The sequence below is a fragment of the Harpia harpyja genome, chromosome 4 (genome assembly GCF_026419915.1).
Source record: "Harpia harpyja isolate bHarHar1 chromosome 4, bHarHar1 primary haplotype, whole genome shotgun sequence".
In the NCBI taxonomy this organism is placed as follows: Eukaryota; Metazoa; Chordata; class Aves; order Accipitriformes; family Accipitridae; genus Harpia; species Harpia harpyja.
The window spans coordinates 45,129,830-45,148,218 of NC_068943.1; the positions used below are offsets into that span (position 1 = coordinate 45,129,830).

Below are 18,389 nucleotides of genomic sequence, written 5' to 3' on the forward strand. Positions count from 1 at the left end.
AGTGTCATGGAAGGAGTGTATTCCGAATAGGTATCTGAGTGGACGTAGGAAGGACTACTAGGATCGTGGCAGGAGGAGTAAAGAATGCTAAAGCAAATGGTGTATGAACTAAGCAAAGGGAGTGAGAGTGATGGCAGGATATAAGAGGAACTGGAGGATCTGGGCTGTGAAGAGCTACAAAAACACTGGGAAGAGTGGAGTGGAAGGCAAGAGAGCTACAGATTGGAGCACCAGGGAGTGGTAGCAGCCACCTGAAATTCTGCATTTTTAAAATAATCAGTTTCAGTTCAGTCATTAAGCCAGCTTCAATATTAATGTTGGTTGCTGTATTGTTCTAGTAAAAAAAAAAAAAAGGCAACCTAGGAGAGCAGCAACAGGGGAAGCTAAAAAAAAAATTGTATCAGACTATCTGACTTTATGTCTCTATGCAAAAGTGGCTGTCATTTTGCTTTTCACTACTAGATTATTACAAATTGTGACTAATACTGAAGTCCCATGGGACCCACATCTGGTCCCATATTAAGCCATAAAAAGAAACATTTAAAAGAATTGCTTACTTGTGGAGTGGTAGATTTCAGTTGTAAAGGGCTGTAGACAATCCCAGTAGCAGAGTTTCCTTCCTAGCAAAAGGTTTTGTGTTTTCCCATGCTTGTTGCTTTTGGCAGAGTTCCTTCCTCCCATCTCCGAAGTTGATGCTTTTGTTGTCAAAATTTGTTGTGTGTCCAAGGCTAGAGAGCACCTAAAGAAAACTCATGAAATCTCAGATATCTCTTGGCAAGTAAATAAGCTCATATATACGCATGATTTTCTGTTTGTTGAATTTTAGTGATAGCTGTTTATAAATTCGGATTTAGCAAACTGGTAGAAGTTTACTCAAAATTCCTACAGGTTGTGAAGTTTTGCAGAGTGTTTTAATAACTATGTAGTTGTCATGAAAATAGCAGTATAGGACAGTCAGCATCCCAATAAATATTTTCAGTGGGAGTACTGATAAAAGGATTTGTGATAGAGCCCTTCATAAATGAAAGTGAGCTTTCGAGCTTAGTCCATGCATACAGTTATTCTTTGTCATGCAACTGGAGTTTGGAGTGACTTTCCCCTTAATTTCTCAACAGATTTTGGATTTGGAAATTTCTATAAGAGTGGTGAGCCTCTGACGACATGGTGTGGAAGCCCACCATATGCAGCCCCAGAAGTGTTTGAAGGACAGCAATACGAGGGACCCCAGCTGGATATCTGGGTATCATTATTCTTTTTTTAACTGGATTCAAGTCAACTTTTAGGAAGCTGTAACAAAGGAATTGTCTTTGATTTTTCTTAAGCTGCAGACAAGCTGTTCCTCTTCAGCTTTATTTCTTGAGTGTCATAAAATACCTCTTAACATTGAATGGATTTGAAGTTACCTATCTGGCTATTAAATATACACTGGAGGTGTATGTTTAGCTCGCTAGAGGAAAAACTGTAGCTCCTCCAAAAGCTCTCCTGACTGAATGCAAGAACTTTGTGTTTTTCAGTGCATTTAGTCTTTTGTGTGTTAAGTGGGAATTGAACTTGTAAGGCTGTAAGCGCTTGATGAGGTTAAAAGGGATTCTGAGCCACTGAAACATAGAGATGATGACTGCTTTGCTCTTTGACCTGGAAACAAGCACATTTGTGCCACAAATGTGGCATATTTTTCAATCGGTGTGTCTCCATGTGTACTAACTACTCCAATGGAAGAGGATAGAGAGCGCAACCCACACTCATGCAATGGAAAAGGGACTAAAACAAACTGAAGAAGTTCTGTGCACCCTTCACGCATGGTCAGAGACTGCTTTTCATTCCTAATTTGGTTTTGTTTGGGGTTTTTTTTGTTTGTTTTTTAATTTTAGTATTCTGGTACTTACAATGATGGATTCAAACCCTAAAGCAACCAGAGACAGTACGATTTGGCACTCTGTGCTCTGGAATCAGGTTTGCAGTGATAATGTTGCACATAGCGTAACAACACAGGCACTGACAATTTGGTCAGAGCCTGTCATGCGAACAGGGCAGTTCATGGAAAGTCACCTTTCAGCTGCTAATCTAATTTAAATTAAGCTAATTGCATTAACAAATAAAAACTGTGGTTTAGATACACATGCATACACACAAATATTATGTATCTCTTTATACATACACGTATATATGTAGCTAGATAGATTTTTTAAATTTTTTTTAAAAAAGGCTACTGCTTTTCTGAACCTTTAGTAACTGGTAAATAGACATACAGTAGACCTCAGCTATGCTTACTGTTTCAAGTAGCACAGGCACTGTTTGAATGTCAGAAGTGAATCTCTGAACTTTGGTAAATAGTCTTTAAATATTTAAGATCCTAAATTGTTAACAGAATCTGCCTGCCCACAGAGAAGTGCACATGTGTTTATATTTAAGATAAAATCATCATCTTCACTTATCTTCTGAGTTAAGGATTCTGTGTCTTATTGCAACATCCAATCACAGAATAGGTCTGCTGAAAGTGCTAAGCTTGCAGGAGGAATGCAACAATGCACAGTTCAGTTTTTGGCAGGTTAAGGAATGAAGAAATTGACTTTTAAAAATATATATTTAATTTTAAAATCTCTGTGTATTTACAAAGTTTTAAGGTGACTGTTGAACGCCTCCTTTTTCCCCTTGAGAAATCCAGTGCTGTGGCTATCTATGCCAGCTGATTGGCGTGAGGGTCTGGTGTGGTTATTTCATCTAGTGTGGTGCTGTATTTTTTTGGCATATACTGCAAGACTATTTCCACTTGCAGTGCCAATTAACTTGCATACTTTTGAAAATGAGTCTGGCAGTTGGAGGACAGCTCTTGCCCAGATTGTCTCCTCTTGCTCATATTAAATAATCCCTCATGCTCAGCACTTCACACAGCAGTGCAGAATTATTAGTTGGTGTTCCCCTGAAGCTGACTGTTCATGAAGTTACCAGTGTGCCTCTTACCCAGGCTTTTGCAAATTGGTAAATGTAAAAGGTTACAATTTCTTATTTTGAGCAGCTGCTGTCTGAGGTTTGTTTTTGTTTGAACAACATTGAGATTAATAAAAAGTATCTCTAATTCTCACCTGAAGTTGGGACTCACTTTTCAGGTATCATTCAGTCATCTGCGTGGAGCTTCCTGCTAGCAGCCAGAGTCTCTAACCCATTACACTTCAGCTTACCTGCTTATCAGCACAAGGTACTGCAAGCCTAGCCATTTTGGGTTAGCAGAGTGTTCTTAATGTTTAGGGATCTTCAGAAATCTAACTCCTTTTTGTATAAATTTCCTGTTTCTGTTTTCTAATTTTAATTTTTTCTGTGACAGGATTTGGCTAGCCAACCTCAGAGACTTTGCTTGTAGCTTGAAAAATGAAATGAATATTATCTTTCTTACAGAGCATGGGTGTAGTTCTTTATGTTTTGGTCTGCGGAGCATTACCTTTTGATGGACCAACACTCCCCATACTGAGGCAACGAGTTCTTGAAGGAAGGTTCAGGATCCCTTATTTTATGTCAGAAGGTAATAATGTGTCCTCTTATGCTCTTGGTGTGGTAAACCTTGAGTAAATTCTAGAATAATCTCTGTTGCAATACAGCAAAGGATGGTGCACCTGCACACTAGATTATGGTATGGCAGACTTCATTTTGCACTGAAACATAAATAAGCCTAGGTGAGCTGTATGTCTTTGCAGTGAGGCTGCTGCTAGTAAAACCAACCCATTTTTCTCTGTGGAGTGCATGAAGATTGCAGTGTGGCTGTGCCCATGGGCAGGGAGAGAGTTGAAATGGAAGCTGAAGGATCTCTCATCCTACTGTGAACAGAAATATGGGGATGCAGGGGGAGAGGCACATTTGTATAGCAATTAGCTTTCTTCCTGCAAGGCCATATACATTTTAATGTGGAAAGAAAATAAGCTGAGAGCAATATCACTGTCAAACCTAAGTTGTGGATTGGGTGTTTCCTGGTTTTTGACAGTGTCTGCTAACAAAAGCAAAACAGTGCACTACCAGTTCATATGCGATGTTCTCATCATCATGTATCTGGCACTCCCACATGTGACTATGAGATCTTTCCCTCACTAAATTGCCCCATCTGTTGGGCTTCACTCTCCCTCATGCCTGTTCAGACAAGAACAAGCAGGGCCATTTTTACACAGGGTTTGATGGTGTCCTTCAGCTTAACCTATATTAAAGGGTCTCTAAACCAGATTACTTCAGAACCTTTCTGAATCAAATCCTCTTTCGAGACACTAGTTTCTGTGCTTTTTTTTTTAATGGGAATTAAAAATACGTTTTTCAGCCTTGTTGTTAAGGGTTCTGTAGTGTAAAACATTCTGGTCTTCCCCTTTTTCTTTCTAGTGGCAGGTACTCCTGTGCACCACCTCTGAAAATGGCCACTACAGTGTAGCTATAGTGCACTCAATTGCTTTTAGCAATGCCATTATGGCACCACGGCAACCCCTCAGCTTCCTGGGCACATTTTGCAGCCAGCACTGAACTGTATTGTGTTTCTGTCACTTAGTTGACATGGGTATGCAAGCTAGATCCAGGTACCTTTGTGTGAGTTGCAATCACTGCTGTGCATGATCATTGCTGTGACTGCAGTATAGATTGGCTGTTTCACAGGCTGTTTGCTGCTTCCCTTGCTGATCACATGGTGATGCAGGGAGTGGGGAAGGGTGTGCCTCTTATCTTTCTTGTTTTCACAGTTTTGTTAAACAGGAATAAATAGCCAGAAATCTCTCTCTAAACTATTTGTCATAACTACCTGAATGGACTGACTCATAACAACTGTACTGTAGCCAGATCACGGTCAGCTAGAAATGCATGGCAGACTGATAAGCTCCCTTGAAGGAACTTACATTGACCTCCTGTCATATACAAACTGCATGTTTGTCTCTCGTGCCCTCATATTCCAAAAACCAGCTGAGATCTGAAGAAAAATGTGATGGTTTTAGTGCTGTGCAGCATGTAGTAATTGGAAAGCAGCAATGGTTTTGTGTGTTCAGAATTACTCTGGCACCTAAGACTACTGATTGTGCTTTGATCCTGGAATTAAAACAGATAAACCTGCAGACCCACTGGCTACTATTCACAGCCACAGAGATGTTATTTTACCTTTGTTTTTGAGACCACTAGGGTGGAAATAGGAAAAAAAAAAAATCCAGACACTATCCCTAGTTTTTGCCAATCCTTTGTTTTATGAGCCTGGACAAGCTATTTCAAACGGTGCTGGAGAAGGATGCTAATCACTCCCCACCACACTTAGCAGAGGTTGTTTGAAGCTTTATCAGTTAATGTTAGCACTGTACTTAGAACAGCACAAGCAGCTTCAAAGAGGTACTAAATATTATTATTACCCTCATGTGAGAGCTGTGTAGAAATAATGGCACTGTTAGCCATACCATGCATTCAGAGAAGTTGGGGTTTTGTCCATCTTAATGTGACTTTTAATCTTATTTTGAGAGATTGTTTTAGCTTTCAGGAAATGTATTTAGCACAGAAGTTAGGTAGAAGTAAGGCAGTTTCCTGTTGTCATGCTCTGTATTGGTAGGTCTCGGGTGAAGATATGCGAGTACCACTTAACAGGTTGGTAACTTTTTTTCCCCAACAGAGTGTGAACACCTGATTAGAAGAATGTTGGTCCTAGACCCATCCAAACGGTTAACTATTGCTCAGATTAAGGAGCACAAGTGGATGCTTATAGAAGTTCCTGCACAGAGACCTATTATTTATCCACCAGGAGAAGAGAATGAGCCTTCCATTGGAGAGTATAATGAGCAGGTCTTACGGCTAATGCACAGCCTTGGAATAGACCAACAGAAAACTATTGAGGTAAAATAGACTCAAACAGGTATTTGTCCCTGGGGGGAAGGTCTCCTGTGTTGTATTTATGACTAGAATTTACTACCTGAGTTGCTTGCAACATTCTTTATTTCAGCAGTTGTGGGGAGGGGTAAGAAAAAAAACCACTGGTGGTATATTTTACCTGGTCAGACCCTAGCAAGGGCAAACATTTTAAACATGCTGTGCTGTTGCCTCCCTGTCCTACTGATGTCTCAGTCCATGCCAGCAGACTGATCAGGAAAAGGAGAGACATCCCTCCAGAAGGTTTCCTAAAGATCTTCCCTAGCAGAGAGAAGGTGTCTGTGTTATGCAAACTGCAGGCAAAACATTGTGCAGTAGGCCCACAGACAACTTCACCTGTGTGCCAGCCACACCACATTCCAGTCCAAGGCATCCTTTGCCCATAGAGGAAAACATGTCAATGAAAAGGCAGCACCATGAGAGAAAGGATACTCCTCTGTGTCAGGAATCCAAATTAGAACCCGTGGAAAAGAATAATGTATTCTGGTCACGTATTCCAGGAGTAGGTAGTGTTCTTCCAGTGTATTAACTATGTACTTTAATTTAAACAAGCACACATTTAAAGCAATTGCACCATGATTTTTTTTAAGCTAGGGGATGCAGAGAAATATAGTATGCACTATGTAAAAAATGGTGGCCCAATAGGGCTGCCTGTTAGAATGGTGATACTTGCTGCCGTTTACAGTTGGTCATTTCTAGAGATTTGTTTGTTAGCTAAGTTGATTCTTAAGCTAAGTTGATTCTTAAGCAAAGTAGTAAAACAAAGGAGCCATATTAGGTTTCACATTGTTAGATTTCCTGGGTTGGGTTGGATAAATCATTACTTGTCAAATGGAGAAGAGGAGAAATCCAAACTGAAAGTAAATTCACTTTGAACTTCTAAGAGGGTAAAAAATGAAATTCAAAAAGGAACATGAAAGCAGTAAGCAGTTGAATGTCTCTTGTCCAATCCCAAATCATGCTTCTCACCAAACATAAATGCCAAGACTCTCTATGGAGTTAACACAATCATTTCCTTTAGAATGATTGATACTTTAAACCATTGTGGAGTTTGGCAGTTTGACTACTTTCTGCTAGAAGAGGCTAGTTTCTCTACTTTGCAGAGGCTCGGTTCCCCATTGCTTCTAGTCACTTGGAATGGCCAATATATTCAAGAGGTCCTGGAGCTCAGTCCTTTCTCCAGGTTCAAATTTTTGAGGGTTCAGAGTAGCACCTGAATGTTAGCTACAAGTACTCTTGCAGCCCAGAACATAGCAAGCTCACCAGTGAACTAAGACTGATGCTTTTCTTTGCCTGGCATTCTGGTTTGAAACTTTCTCAATTCAGTACAACATTTGCCTACCCCACAGCCTCTTAAATATCTCTTCCCCTGCCCCCCCCCCCCCCCCCGCCCCCCCCGCAATTCTTCCTTCCTGGTCTTGTAGAATATAAAAGATAATGTATATTTGGCTGCACCCACACTTCTGTGCTTCTCTTTTTCAGTCTCTGCAGAACAAGAGTTATAACCACTTTGCTGCTATCTATTACTTGCTAGTGGAAAGACTCAAATCACATCGGAGTAGCTTCCCTGTTGAACAGAGACTTGATGCTCGTCAGCGTCGGCCAAGCACCATTGCTGAGCAGACTGTAGCCAAGGTAAGGTCTCATTCCTAGCAGAGGTGGCCTTAAGACTGTGCAAGACATTCTTTTCTTTCAAAATGGTGTTTCTACATAGATTCACTTAGAAGCCATTGCTGTTTTCCAATTTCTATAGTATATAGACTTGCAGTATCATTTTGGAAAGACGTCTTTGGATTTGTCTCCTGTCAGAACTGTATGATGACAATCAGTTGTCTGGCATGCCTCCTCCCTGCCCAACACTCCCCTCCCCTTCCCCCCCCCCCCCAAAAAAAAAGAGGAGTTTGGAGGGGACTGGATAAGATTTAAATGAGAAAGGGAAGTTGACTGCATTCTGAAGCCCAAATGCAAACAATGGTTTTGGCATTAATGGGTATCTGCATGGTTTAACCTTAACTCCCAGTTTATTTCCCAGTTAAAGGGAAAGTACTGTGCTTGTGCTTCTAATTGGAACACTTTCATTTTTGAGAATTTCAGATCTTTTGCTGGGAAGTCATGGGTTAAAATGTTAGAGAAATACCATTTCTGGAGACTCTGCAACACTTGGAGTATCTTTAGTGTGATTGACAAATGAGCTGTTGAATTTATGAAGAGCTGTGCTAGCATGGGGGCTAAAAGCATGCAGGCTTTACATTGTGTTATAAACATAGTCACTCTAAAGGGACCTGTTGAAAATAAAATTACTTTCTCCCCTGCTGTTCTCTAGATACGCTTTCTGTCTCCCATGAAATGAAGCATGGCAAAGAATAGTAAAGAGGTACCCAAAAGAAAATACTAGGATCAACCTATCAGGTTAAGATGCCAATTCATTGTGATATCTTAAGTACCTGATAAAAATATCACTGTCGTGAGATTCTTAATGGCTCAAGACTCAGTGATTTGTTCCTAAATAATGTCATTTCTTTTAAGATTTGCACCACTTTTTCCTCCTGTGACCCAGCAAGAGTCCAATTTCATGGGAGACTTTGCAGCACAGACACAAAACCTCTATGATGTGCATAGAGCCAATGTGATGACTGACTAACTGATTTAAGTCTTAAGGATGTCACGTGTATTTTATCAAGAGCAATTCTGGGTGCTCCTTACATCTGGTGCCAGCCCTTCCATTGCAGAAGGCTGTCCACTTAGTATCCTCTCTAATTATACTGACTGATTCAGCACAGGCTCTAAGGCTATTCCGTCTGCTTCTTTCCTAGTAATTTTCTTCAGAAAGAAAGGTCATGTACAGTTCATCGTGTCTTATTCCAGTAATTCTCAGATTTTTTTTTTACATGTTCTTTTGTTTCATTAAGATACACAGACATTGTACAGCTTTTGATTTCTATTAATGCATAACTGGAAACATGAAAGACTTGGCCTAAGATAACTCAGATTTATCGTAGTCTCAAGTAAACATTCTCTCAAGTTCACAGCCTTCTAGATACTGTATTGCTGCTGTATAGAACAAGTGCCCAGACTCCACTTCTAGGAGGAATCACAACTATGCTGCTCCTTCTTTTGCTGGATCAAATTTGATTTTGGATTCTGTTGAAATGAAAGTCAAATAGCTTCAGCTATGAAAATATAGGTCCAGGAACAATATGGCTGACAGATTAAAATCAGCTCTTTTCTTAGATAGTAGTTCTAATGATAGAAAGACACAGGATTCAAAAGCAGATTATTAATTATAAGATGTATTAAAAGCAGGTGGAGACAGATGAACAAGGAAGAAGAAAAAAAAAACTCCTAGAAGGTAGTTCCTTATTGTACTAAATTGTTATACTTCATAGCCACATTACCACTTTTTCCTCGGGACTGCAAGCAATCTTGCAGTTATCCTGAGTAACAAGATAATTTGTTTTCACACACGGTGGCACCACAGGCTCCTGTATAAGGCTGCTTGTTTCCTTTTGGACAGGCAAGTTGTGTGGATACTGCACTTCAGGAAATTAAGGTTAAGAAATAGTGAAAACCACTGTTTTCCTAATTGTGCCATGCTTGCCTTCCCTGAGGCACACCTCTCCCTTCAACAGTGCTCCCTCTGTTGAAATACCTTCTTTTAGATCCAGCCTGCTCTATTCTTTCTCATGCTTTTTCCTATAGGAATCAGTGCATATTAGAAAAGGCACTGAAACTAGCCCTATGCCTCATGGTAATATTATTAAGGGGTTTGTACTGAATATAAAAAGGAATTCTAGCATGTCAGAAGTTGGAGGGCACCAAAGAGTCCCAAACACTGTCTTTACTGCTAGTAAGTGCTCAGCTTCACTAAGCAGCTGGCTTAATGATGTTTGGGGTTTGGTATGTGTTTGTGTGGTTTGGGGTGGGGGTGTGCGTACTTTTTTTAAAGTCTAAAGACTAAGAATGTAATTCACCAAGAATGAGGAAATAAATCTTATACTTTGGTGCTTCAGAAATGGACTAGGTATTGTTTATTTTTAATTTGTGACTGTGTGTTGTTTTCTACCTAAAATTGTTCTGGTTTTGGAGTTCTTAAAATCTTTTTTAGGCACAAGCTGTGGTACCCTCAGTTAACTTGCATTCACAAAATGCAAGGTTGTTGCAGTCTCCAGGTCTTCCCTCAGCTTCAGGAGCAGAAGCCTTTTCATTCCCTCCATCCAACTGCCAGGGAGAGACAGCATTTATGGAGGAAGAAAGAGTTGAGACACCAAAGGTACAGGTTAAAATCACCCTAGTGTTTTGTCAAAAATAATCAAGACAAAAGGCAACAATATTTTTTAAAATGACTGCCTAGTAAAAGCACAGCTAGTGATAGTAGCTGTAGATCTTCAATAATTAATTGAAGACCAGTTCCTTCTGACAGGGTAGAGTTCATCATCCTAGCACAAAGCACTGTGGAGTCAGGGCCAGAGCGTTTGCTAATCCAAACTAATGTCACTTCATTGACCTTAATATGCCTCCTGTGCTTTGACACTTGCAGGTAGCTGAGCTGGAGAACCCTGCTGCTTCTCTCTGCTTTCAGTAGCCTTTTTGGCAAAGAACCAATGTTCTCAACATGCTTCCAGGCACTTACTCTTAAGCATATGCTGTCCCCAAAACTCTGGTCTCCAGCAAGTTCTCATTCCTGGGTAACCTCTCAGGATAGACAGCATGTCAAATACAAAGACCTTTAGTATCTGAACACTTGATTTGTGCATTTCTTGTACTAGCTGGACAAAAACATTGTGCCTGTTTCCCTAAATTTAAGTATTCTCTGAGTGTTGGAGTTCTAGGTATTCCAGATTCTTTCTACTTCTCCCTTGCATATAACTTTAGTGATCAAAAAGACACAGCTGTTTAATCTGCCTCTGGTGTTACTTGCTTACATTCCAATCTTACCACACTGTCATTTGTAAAAGAAAAATCAACCTACAACAGTGGCTGGTTTTTTTTTCTTCTTCTCAAATGTATTTTTAAAAGCCCTGATGAAGATTCCTCATATGTAGCTTCAAATATAAAGGGTTCACTGTTGAGTATCTACAGTAACCTACTCAGCTACTCATCCAAAAATTCAGACAAATGAGAACAGGAAGGTATAATGGAACCTTAACCATAAGCTTCCATTGCCAGCTAAAGCGATTAAAAATACTATGCACCCAAAATTCTGTATCTCTGCCAATTTCATAATAAGCTAGCCAACAGAGTTACATTTTTGTTAATTTTTTGTTGAATAGTAAATACCCAGCAGGACCTTCTGACTGTCAAAAACTATTAGAACTGCAGCATCTCAAATAGGTTGTAGCAGTTCTCAGCTAGGCCATTTCTGTAACTAGGAACGCCTGTAAAATCTTCACTGGAGACCATATAAAATTGCAGCTCCATCCAGTAGGTTTTGTTTCCTGTAATCAGACTGGAAGACTTTGTGTATGTAGGCTTTCCCCACCTCCACAGTTAACAGACTTAACTGAACTCAACTAATAGGATGTGACGGCTCCACAGCCTTACAAATGTATGGGTACAGCTTAAGTGTCTGAAGGGAGCTACAGTCTGATCCATTTTGCCATTCAACTTTGAGGTCTGTGACAATACTCTGCAGGGTAGCAAAGAATAAGTGAAATACATGTGAGTTAGCAGTTAGAGCTTTTGTGAGGAAGGGGAAATAGCTTAAAAGAATTACATTTATGAAGTATATTATTATTGTCATGAAACTTCTGTTGTTCTCTCATATCACATCACATTATAACTTTAATTCCGGCATATTGTATTTTGCCTGGTGCCAGCTAGGGGTTTGACTTCATGCTTGCCATTTTAAAGCTTTTATTGCTCACTTACTGGTTAGTTACCAACACTAAGAGTGTGGCCCTGGATCCTCATCACTGTTTTAAGTAACTCCTTCTGTGGTCTCTTACAGCTGGAAAGCAAAAGGCAGTTCAAAGACATTTGGAAATTAAAATAAACTTTATTTTGCATCCCCCTTTGCTTTTATAGATGCTGTTTGGACAGAGTAGACCAACAAATGGTGACAACAGTGAGGTGTCAAATCACAACTGACTTGGGAATATTCAGTGTCTTAAGTATTATAGAACATGTCTGCTAAAGACTTCCAAGCTCTGATCCATGTGCCATGGTAAACTGTAGAGAGCCAACTGCCCACATGGTATTGGTTCTCTTTTTCCTTTCCAGCGCTTTTGCTGCCAGATCAGTAGAAGGCATTTGAATAGGAAAGTCACAAATGGAAAATAAGGTGTGCAAGAAATTAAGCCTAAAGATATAATCCATTAAATTAGAGGCAGCAGATACAGGATTTTCCTGTGCAAGCATCATCATTTTACTGATGCTCAAAATATTTATAGCTATTTCTTGATACTGCTTTAAATATTTTCCTAGAATACTACCATATAGTCTGCTTGCAAGACCATTTGTTAACAGCTACTGTTAATGCAGTGAAACTTCTTTCCAAACACACTTGGTTTTGAAATACTGAAGAACTTGGAAGAAAATTCAGGAATGGTTCAGTCAACAGTTTACATAAAATCACCTGTAACAGTGCCAGGTTTTATGCTAAATGAATGTGTTGTTTCATCCATATTTTACCCAACCTGATCCTACCAAAATGGTAGGAGTGACTTGTGCAACAGGACACTAATTAGAGCTTCACATGTATTCCAGAACAGAATACCCACCCCAAAACCGCATGACATGTAGGCCATGGTCCTCAAAACACAAGCAGTTGCATATGGCAAAGAATTAGTTAAGGTACAGAAGGATTCAGGACAAACTGATTCAGAGAATAAAAACAGAATTAAAATCCTAGGAGTATTTTAGGTTGGAAAGGTACCTCTAAAGGCCCTCTAGTCCAACCTCCTGCTACAAGCAGGTCTAACATGAAAGCTAGATGAGGTTGCTCGGAGCTTTATCAAGTTGAGTGAACCCAAGGAGGGGGATTCCACAGCCTTTCTAGGCAAGCTTTGTTTGCAGAGGAGCACCATGAATCAAATGGACTTTTGCTGGAAAGGATGTATTTAATGTATTATTCTTGAACACGTCTCTGCGAGAATGCTGCAGAATTAAATACAAGACTATTTTTTCTTAGAGCTTATCTGAGCATGATAAATGAACACAATAGGTATAGTAAGGGGAAACAACATTCCAGAAGTATTTTATCTTTGTTACTAAGCTGGCAAAGGTTTTTAATAACTCTTAAATAAAAAAAATGCAGCCCTGGAGAACATACTACTGTGGAAATAAGAATATTTATATTTAGGGAGTTGAGTACTAAGAGAATGTTAGTGGTGATCTTACCTGGAGGGATTTGTTTGTCTCATACAATTCTTAACAAGTCTTACTTAACTCAGTAGATTATAGGGAGGTTCATGCATTTTAAATATCCAGGCTGCCTTCACTCTACATGATAGGCAGAGATTTCCTGCACTTTGGGGTGATGCTCTGTGTACATAATTGAAAGATGTCCATCAGAATTCTCCTTGTGCCATTTAGGTAAATGGGTGCCTGCTAGATCCTGTACCTCCTGTGGTGATTAGGAAAGGATGCCAATCACTGCCTACCAGCATGATGGAAACTTCTATTGATGAAGGAATAGAGACAGAAGGCGAGTCAGAAGATGACCCTGCACAGGCATTTGCAGCCCTCCAAGCAGCTCGCTGTGGGAAGCGACGTCACACTCTGGCAGAAGTTACCAACCAGCTGGTGATGATGCCAGGCACAGGTACAGAAGTTAGTACAGACATCTCAAAGTTCATTTCCTGCTCTCAGCACTCAATCTAATAAGCCCAGGATGAAAACACTAGGTTTTAAGAGTGACAAGTACAAGACAGAGTTTCTTGGGTTTATTACTTAGCATTTGCTGTAATGGCCAAAGGGAAAAAAACCCACAACAAAATACCCCCAAACCGGATGCACAGACAGTATAAAACTAATGCAGCAAATACAGAGCTGGCCACAGACATGTACAACCCCAATAGCACCTGGTAAATTCTGGCAGGTTGGCTTGTTCTTTTTCACATAACTAAATGTCCCCAAATTATTCACCCCCTGAAGATGTGCTGGCAGAAGAGGACAGTGGGGAAACAAAAACCTCTGAATTCTCAGGTATTCCAAAACCAGCAAGATGACCAAGCCTTTCAGGTCACACTATAGTCTTGTCAGGAATATCTGTGGGGAGGAAAAAAACCAACCAACCAAACCACTAAATGATCTCCAAACAAGCAAGTGAACACCATCTGCATAGCACCTTATTGCTGCAATAATGCGAAAGCCAGCAGCAAGTCCCCATTCTGGTACTGCAATTGTTAAATTACAATTACTTTATGAAACTTGATTTTTTTTGTTTCATTTGCTCTAAGACAGTCACTGTTGGCAGGAATAGCTTGAGCCTGTGGCAATTCCTTTGCTTTGCTAAGTTTTTGCTGCACTTTCCTTTTATTCTGGCTTTTGGTTTTTGTCACAGGGAAAGTCTACTCATTGGATGAAAACTCGTCTCTGGGCAGTATTGATTCAGAGTATGACATGGGATCCATTCAGAGAGATATTAAATTCCTGGAAGACACCCCTTCCTTGAAAGAAATAGTGCTAACTAACCAACAAGCACCCAGAATGACAACACCTTTCATAGGTCTGAGACCTGCCAATCCAGCCATGCAGGCACTCACTTCCCAAAAGCGAGAGACCCACAACCGCTCTCCTGTCAGTTTCCGAGAGGGGCGTAGAGCTTCTGACACATCCCTCACACAAGGTAATTATACTATTGTCATGACACATTATACCTAGACGTGGTAGTAAATGTACTCCATACACAGAAGCACCAAGCCACCTTGTGACTTGGTTGTTACTCAGCTTACCTCATGTTTGCTGTGCTAACCAGATATAACTAACTGATTTTCTGACAAGGGTTTTGCTCAACTCTTCTCCAGGAATTGTAGCATTTAGACAGCACCTCCAGAATCTGGCACGAACCAAAGGAATCCTGGAACTGAACAAAGTCCAGTTGCTGTATGAACAGATGGGATCAGAAGAACCACCTTCTCTGACATCAACTGCCACCCAGTTGCAGGACCTCATTAATAGTCCTCCACAGGTACTTAAACCAGAAATCAAGCTCCATCTTCTAGGTGTTAATGCTTTGGGACTGATAAGGAGAAGATAAGGTTTTCCAGAGATCTGAGAAGAGCTAACTTACAGATAAAGTTACCTCTTCTCCTTTCCATCTTCTGCAGAATAGAGAATGGGCATTTGCAGGCTAGCCTTTACCATCCTCATGGTGTCAGTGATATGGCCCTGTTAGCTTTCCAAATCCAACATTTTATTACTACTTTTAATCTGAAGGATTTTTTAGATTTAACAAAGCCCAATAACATCTTTCCCTGTTGGAGTTGGTCTGGTATAGTTGTAAGAAGTGCAAAAGCAGAGTGATAAGTTAGCCTGATTTGCATAGTAAAATGCTGAATACCAGCTCCCTAGTTACTTGTTTCAAATGGAACAGGTCACAGCAAACAGGAATAAGTTTCTGTTAAACCCCAGGAATAAAACTGGTAAGAAGTACACAGGCACTGTAAGCACCAGGTGAAGCTGCTATTCCTAGAGCGCCAGCTGTTACTTTCTGACTGCTGGAAAACTTCAGTTCTCACAACCACAAAGTTGTAATGTTTTCACAATAATTTCTCACTTAATGTAAACATGCTACAGTGCTCATAGTATTCTTATAACAACAATTCACTCCCCTCCCATGTCAGCGTTCTCCAGCTTGCTAGAGATGCCTACTCCATGCATATCCTCTTCACCACTATTGAAAGCTTTTCACCTTCTGTTTTGAAGCTGTGAAATGAGAGCTGCACAAAAGGACATTCAGAGTTTGGATGGTTTTCTAACCCTGTACATTTACTATTTCAGAGGGCAAGTCAGAAAATACATTATATATTAATATCATTCTAGTTACAGATCTAAGCCCTTGCCATTTTGCAGCACAGATAGCTTTGTAATTTAGGCTCCTCACCATGCAGGGAAAGTGGTGAGTGACACCAGAGCGCAGTCCATATGGCAGCTATGAAACCTGTCAAGGGAAATCCTTAAAGAAAAGGTTGAGGTAGAAAAGCCTTTTATGGGGATGAAACTTGTTCCTCTTCTCTCTGCAGGAGGAAGCATCTCAGCAGCAGCAGGAAGCTGCTTCTGCTTTCCCTAATGGTGCACATCCCCCATTATTATCCAGGCGGCAGAGCTTAGAAACACAGTACTTACAACAGAGGCTCCAGGTATCATACCTCCCTTCCACTGAATTAAACAAGCTGCTGTTACTACACAGCAGACTAGCCTTTTAGATCTTATTACTCAGGAAAATCAGTCAAAGGCTAAATTAGTGGAGAACAGCTGAATTTGAAATTATGCTGTGTTTTTCTTTTGTCAGACACTGACCCTAATTATGCAAAAAGTATACTATATTACTGCTGTTTTCCTACTCAGTCTGTTACTGTATAGTGTTATTAAAGCAATTCAAAGTAACTGCTAGTGAATACTTATTATCTGTGTTGCACCCTATAAAGGTTATGCATCACCATCTGAGGAGCCACTTCTGACCCCCTGGGGCTTACTGTTCCCTCCCCCCCTTTTTTTAAACCAATTTTCATGTAGCTTTAGTTTATAAAAAACTTTTTTCCAGCTTGCAGCTTCTCTTTCACTTGGGAAGAAATTTTTCTATGGATTTTTATCATACAATCTATCATGCAAAGATATTCTTTGTCTAAGGGTTAGAAGGCAATAAGCAGTAGTGGCTGTGGTTTTAGATAGTAGCTCTATTGACAGCTGCTGAAGATGGAGCTGGGCAGCTACACTGTCATAAAGGTAGACAATCTTCTTTCACTTGCTTTCTAGACTAATGCATTAAATCAAATGCAATTTAAAACAGCATTGCTTTTCTTGCAGAAAACCACTCTGCTATCAAAAGCTCAGAATACTTGCCAGCTATACTGCAAAGAATTGCCCCGGAGTCTGGAACAGCAGTTACAGGAACACAGGTAAGAAGCTTTCAAACTATGCAGATATATTATTTATTCTTACTCTCAAGAGTAATACAAGAACTGAAACAATATTTGTCCATTTAGAAATTCTTTGGAAAAGGAAGCTTTCACTTTAAAATTTGTAAGGACACAGTCCTCCTTTTAAAAGAAGGACAACAGTCCTGCCATGCGTTTACAAATTTCTGTGCTATGAGCTCTTTATCAGCTAGCACTACTAGGGTGCAGGTAAACTGCAAATACCTGCATGCTTCATTTAGCACTAATGGGTGTATAGAAGCATAGGAGGAAGCTACCCTACTACTTACATTGTTGTACTTAATTTCACCCTCATCCTCTCAACCACCCACTGTTTATAACCTACATATTGCAGTATTTATCATAAGTGAGAACACGGATCATCTATTTCTGCCTGCTGGGAAGCCCTGCAGTCATTAAGGTATTTCCTGTCTCATTCCCATGACCAAATAATTTTACAGTAAAGTAAATCAACTTTTTCTTGTCTCATAATGAAGCAATGCTCCTCTGAAAAAGTTACAGTAAAGAGTGAATAGATATGACGTGTCCCCTTATAACTGTACGTATTACAGCAGACAAGATTTTAATTGCCAAGTTAAAGGCCTGTAAGCTCTTCATGAGCTCATCATTTGTTAATTGTCAAACAAGTAAGCAATATAGATACTAAAGACAGTTACTATCCCTGAGTTGTGCAAAAGAATCACAGAAAGAGAAAGGAAAATAACAAGCTAGCTACATGTGGTCTGGAACAAAAGGACTGAGGAGCAGAGGTATAAAATTACTAGATTTCCAGAAAGCATGCAATCTGTAATTACTTTTTAGCTTATGGCCACTCCTGACAACTGTAGAGTTGATTAATCCTAATCAAGAATTTAACTAACAGTACTGAGAGCAGCTTGGTGTACTTTAAGAATAGAAGGTCTGCACAGAGAAATAAGCTGGGAAGCAATAGATTCATTTTCTGAACACTATTGGCTTGCATCAGTAGTAGGCTTCCTATTTCTGCATGCTTTGGGAATTGGCTGGCAGGAGACCTCCACTTTGTCATATCACAGGAATTTGTCAAAGGTAGCTATAACCTTGCGTTGTGTTGTAAATTCTTACTGTTTGTAGCAAGTCAAAAACATGGAGTTTCATAAAAGTTCAGAGGGAGCAGTGCAGTTCAGAGAAAAAGAATATGGGGGGAAGGAGACTTTCTTCATTTGCATTAGTAGCCAGTGATACTCAAGTCAGCTCCCAACTTCCACAGCGCAGTGAAGAGCAGGCTTGAAACACAAATACAATACATCTTATTCTTAGCAAACAAAGTTAAACAGTGCATGGGGTTAACTTAATTGCACAGGAGAAATTCACTAGGGGATTAAAAATGTTAGCAAAAGGAGGTCTACAAACTGACCCTCTGTACATTTGCTGAAAGGTGAAGATTCTGGTCTGCTGTAAGATTTA

The 18,389-nt window shown here is 40.0% G+C and overlaps 1 protein-coding gene across 1 annotated transcript in view; it reads left to right on the forward strand.

The window, feature by feature from the left end:
* SIK2 (salt inducible kinase 2) overlaps positions 1 to 18,389 on the forward strand; it is a 63,499-nt gene that overhangs the window by 41,158 nt on the left and 3,952 nt on the right. Inside the window, 10 exon segments of the mRNA XM_052786564.1 lie at positions 1,116 to 1,240; positions 3,394 to 3,517; positions 5,612 to 5,832; positions 7,348 to 7,500; positions 9,971 to 10,135; positions 13,399 to 13,627; positions 14,369 to 14,653; positions 14,832 to 14,995; positions 16,050 to 16,166; positions 16,834 to 16,925. Of these exon segments, the coding sequence (XP_052642524.1) occupies positions 1,116 to 1,240; positions 3,394 to 3,517; positions 5,612 to 5,832; positions 7,348 to 7,500; positions 9,971 to 10,135; positions 13,399 to 13,627; positions 14,369 to 14,653; positions 14,832 to 14,995; positions 16,050 to 16,166; positions 16,834 to 16,925 (1,675 nt within the window).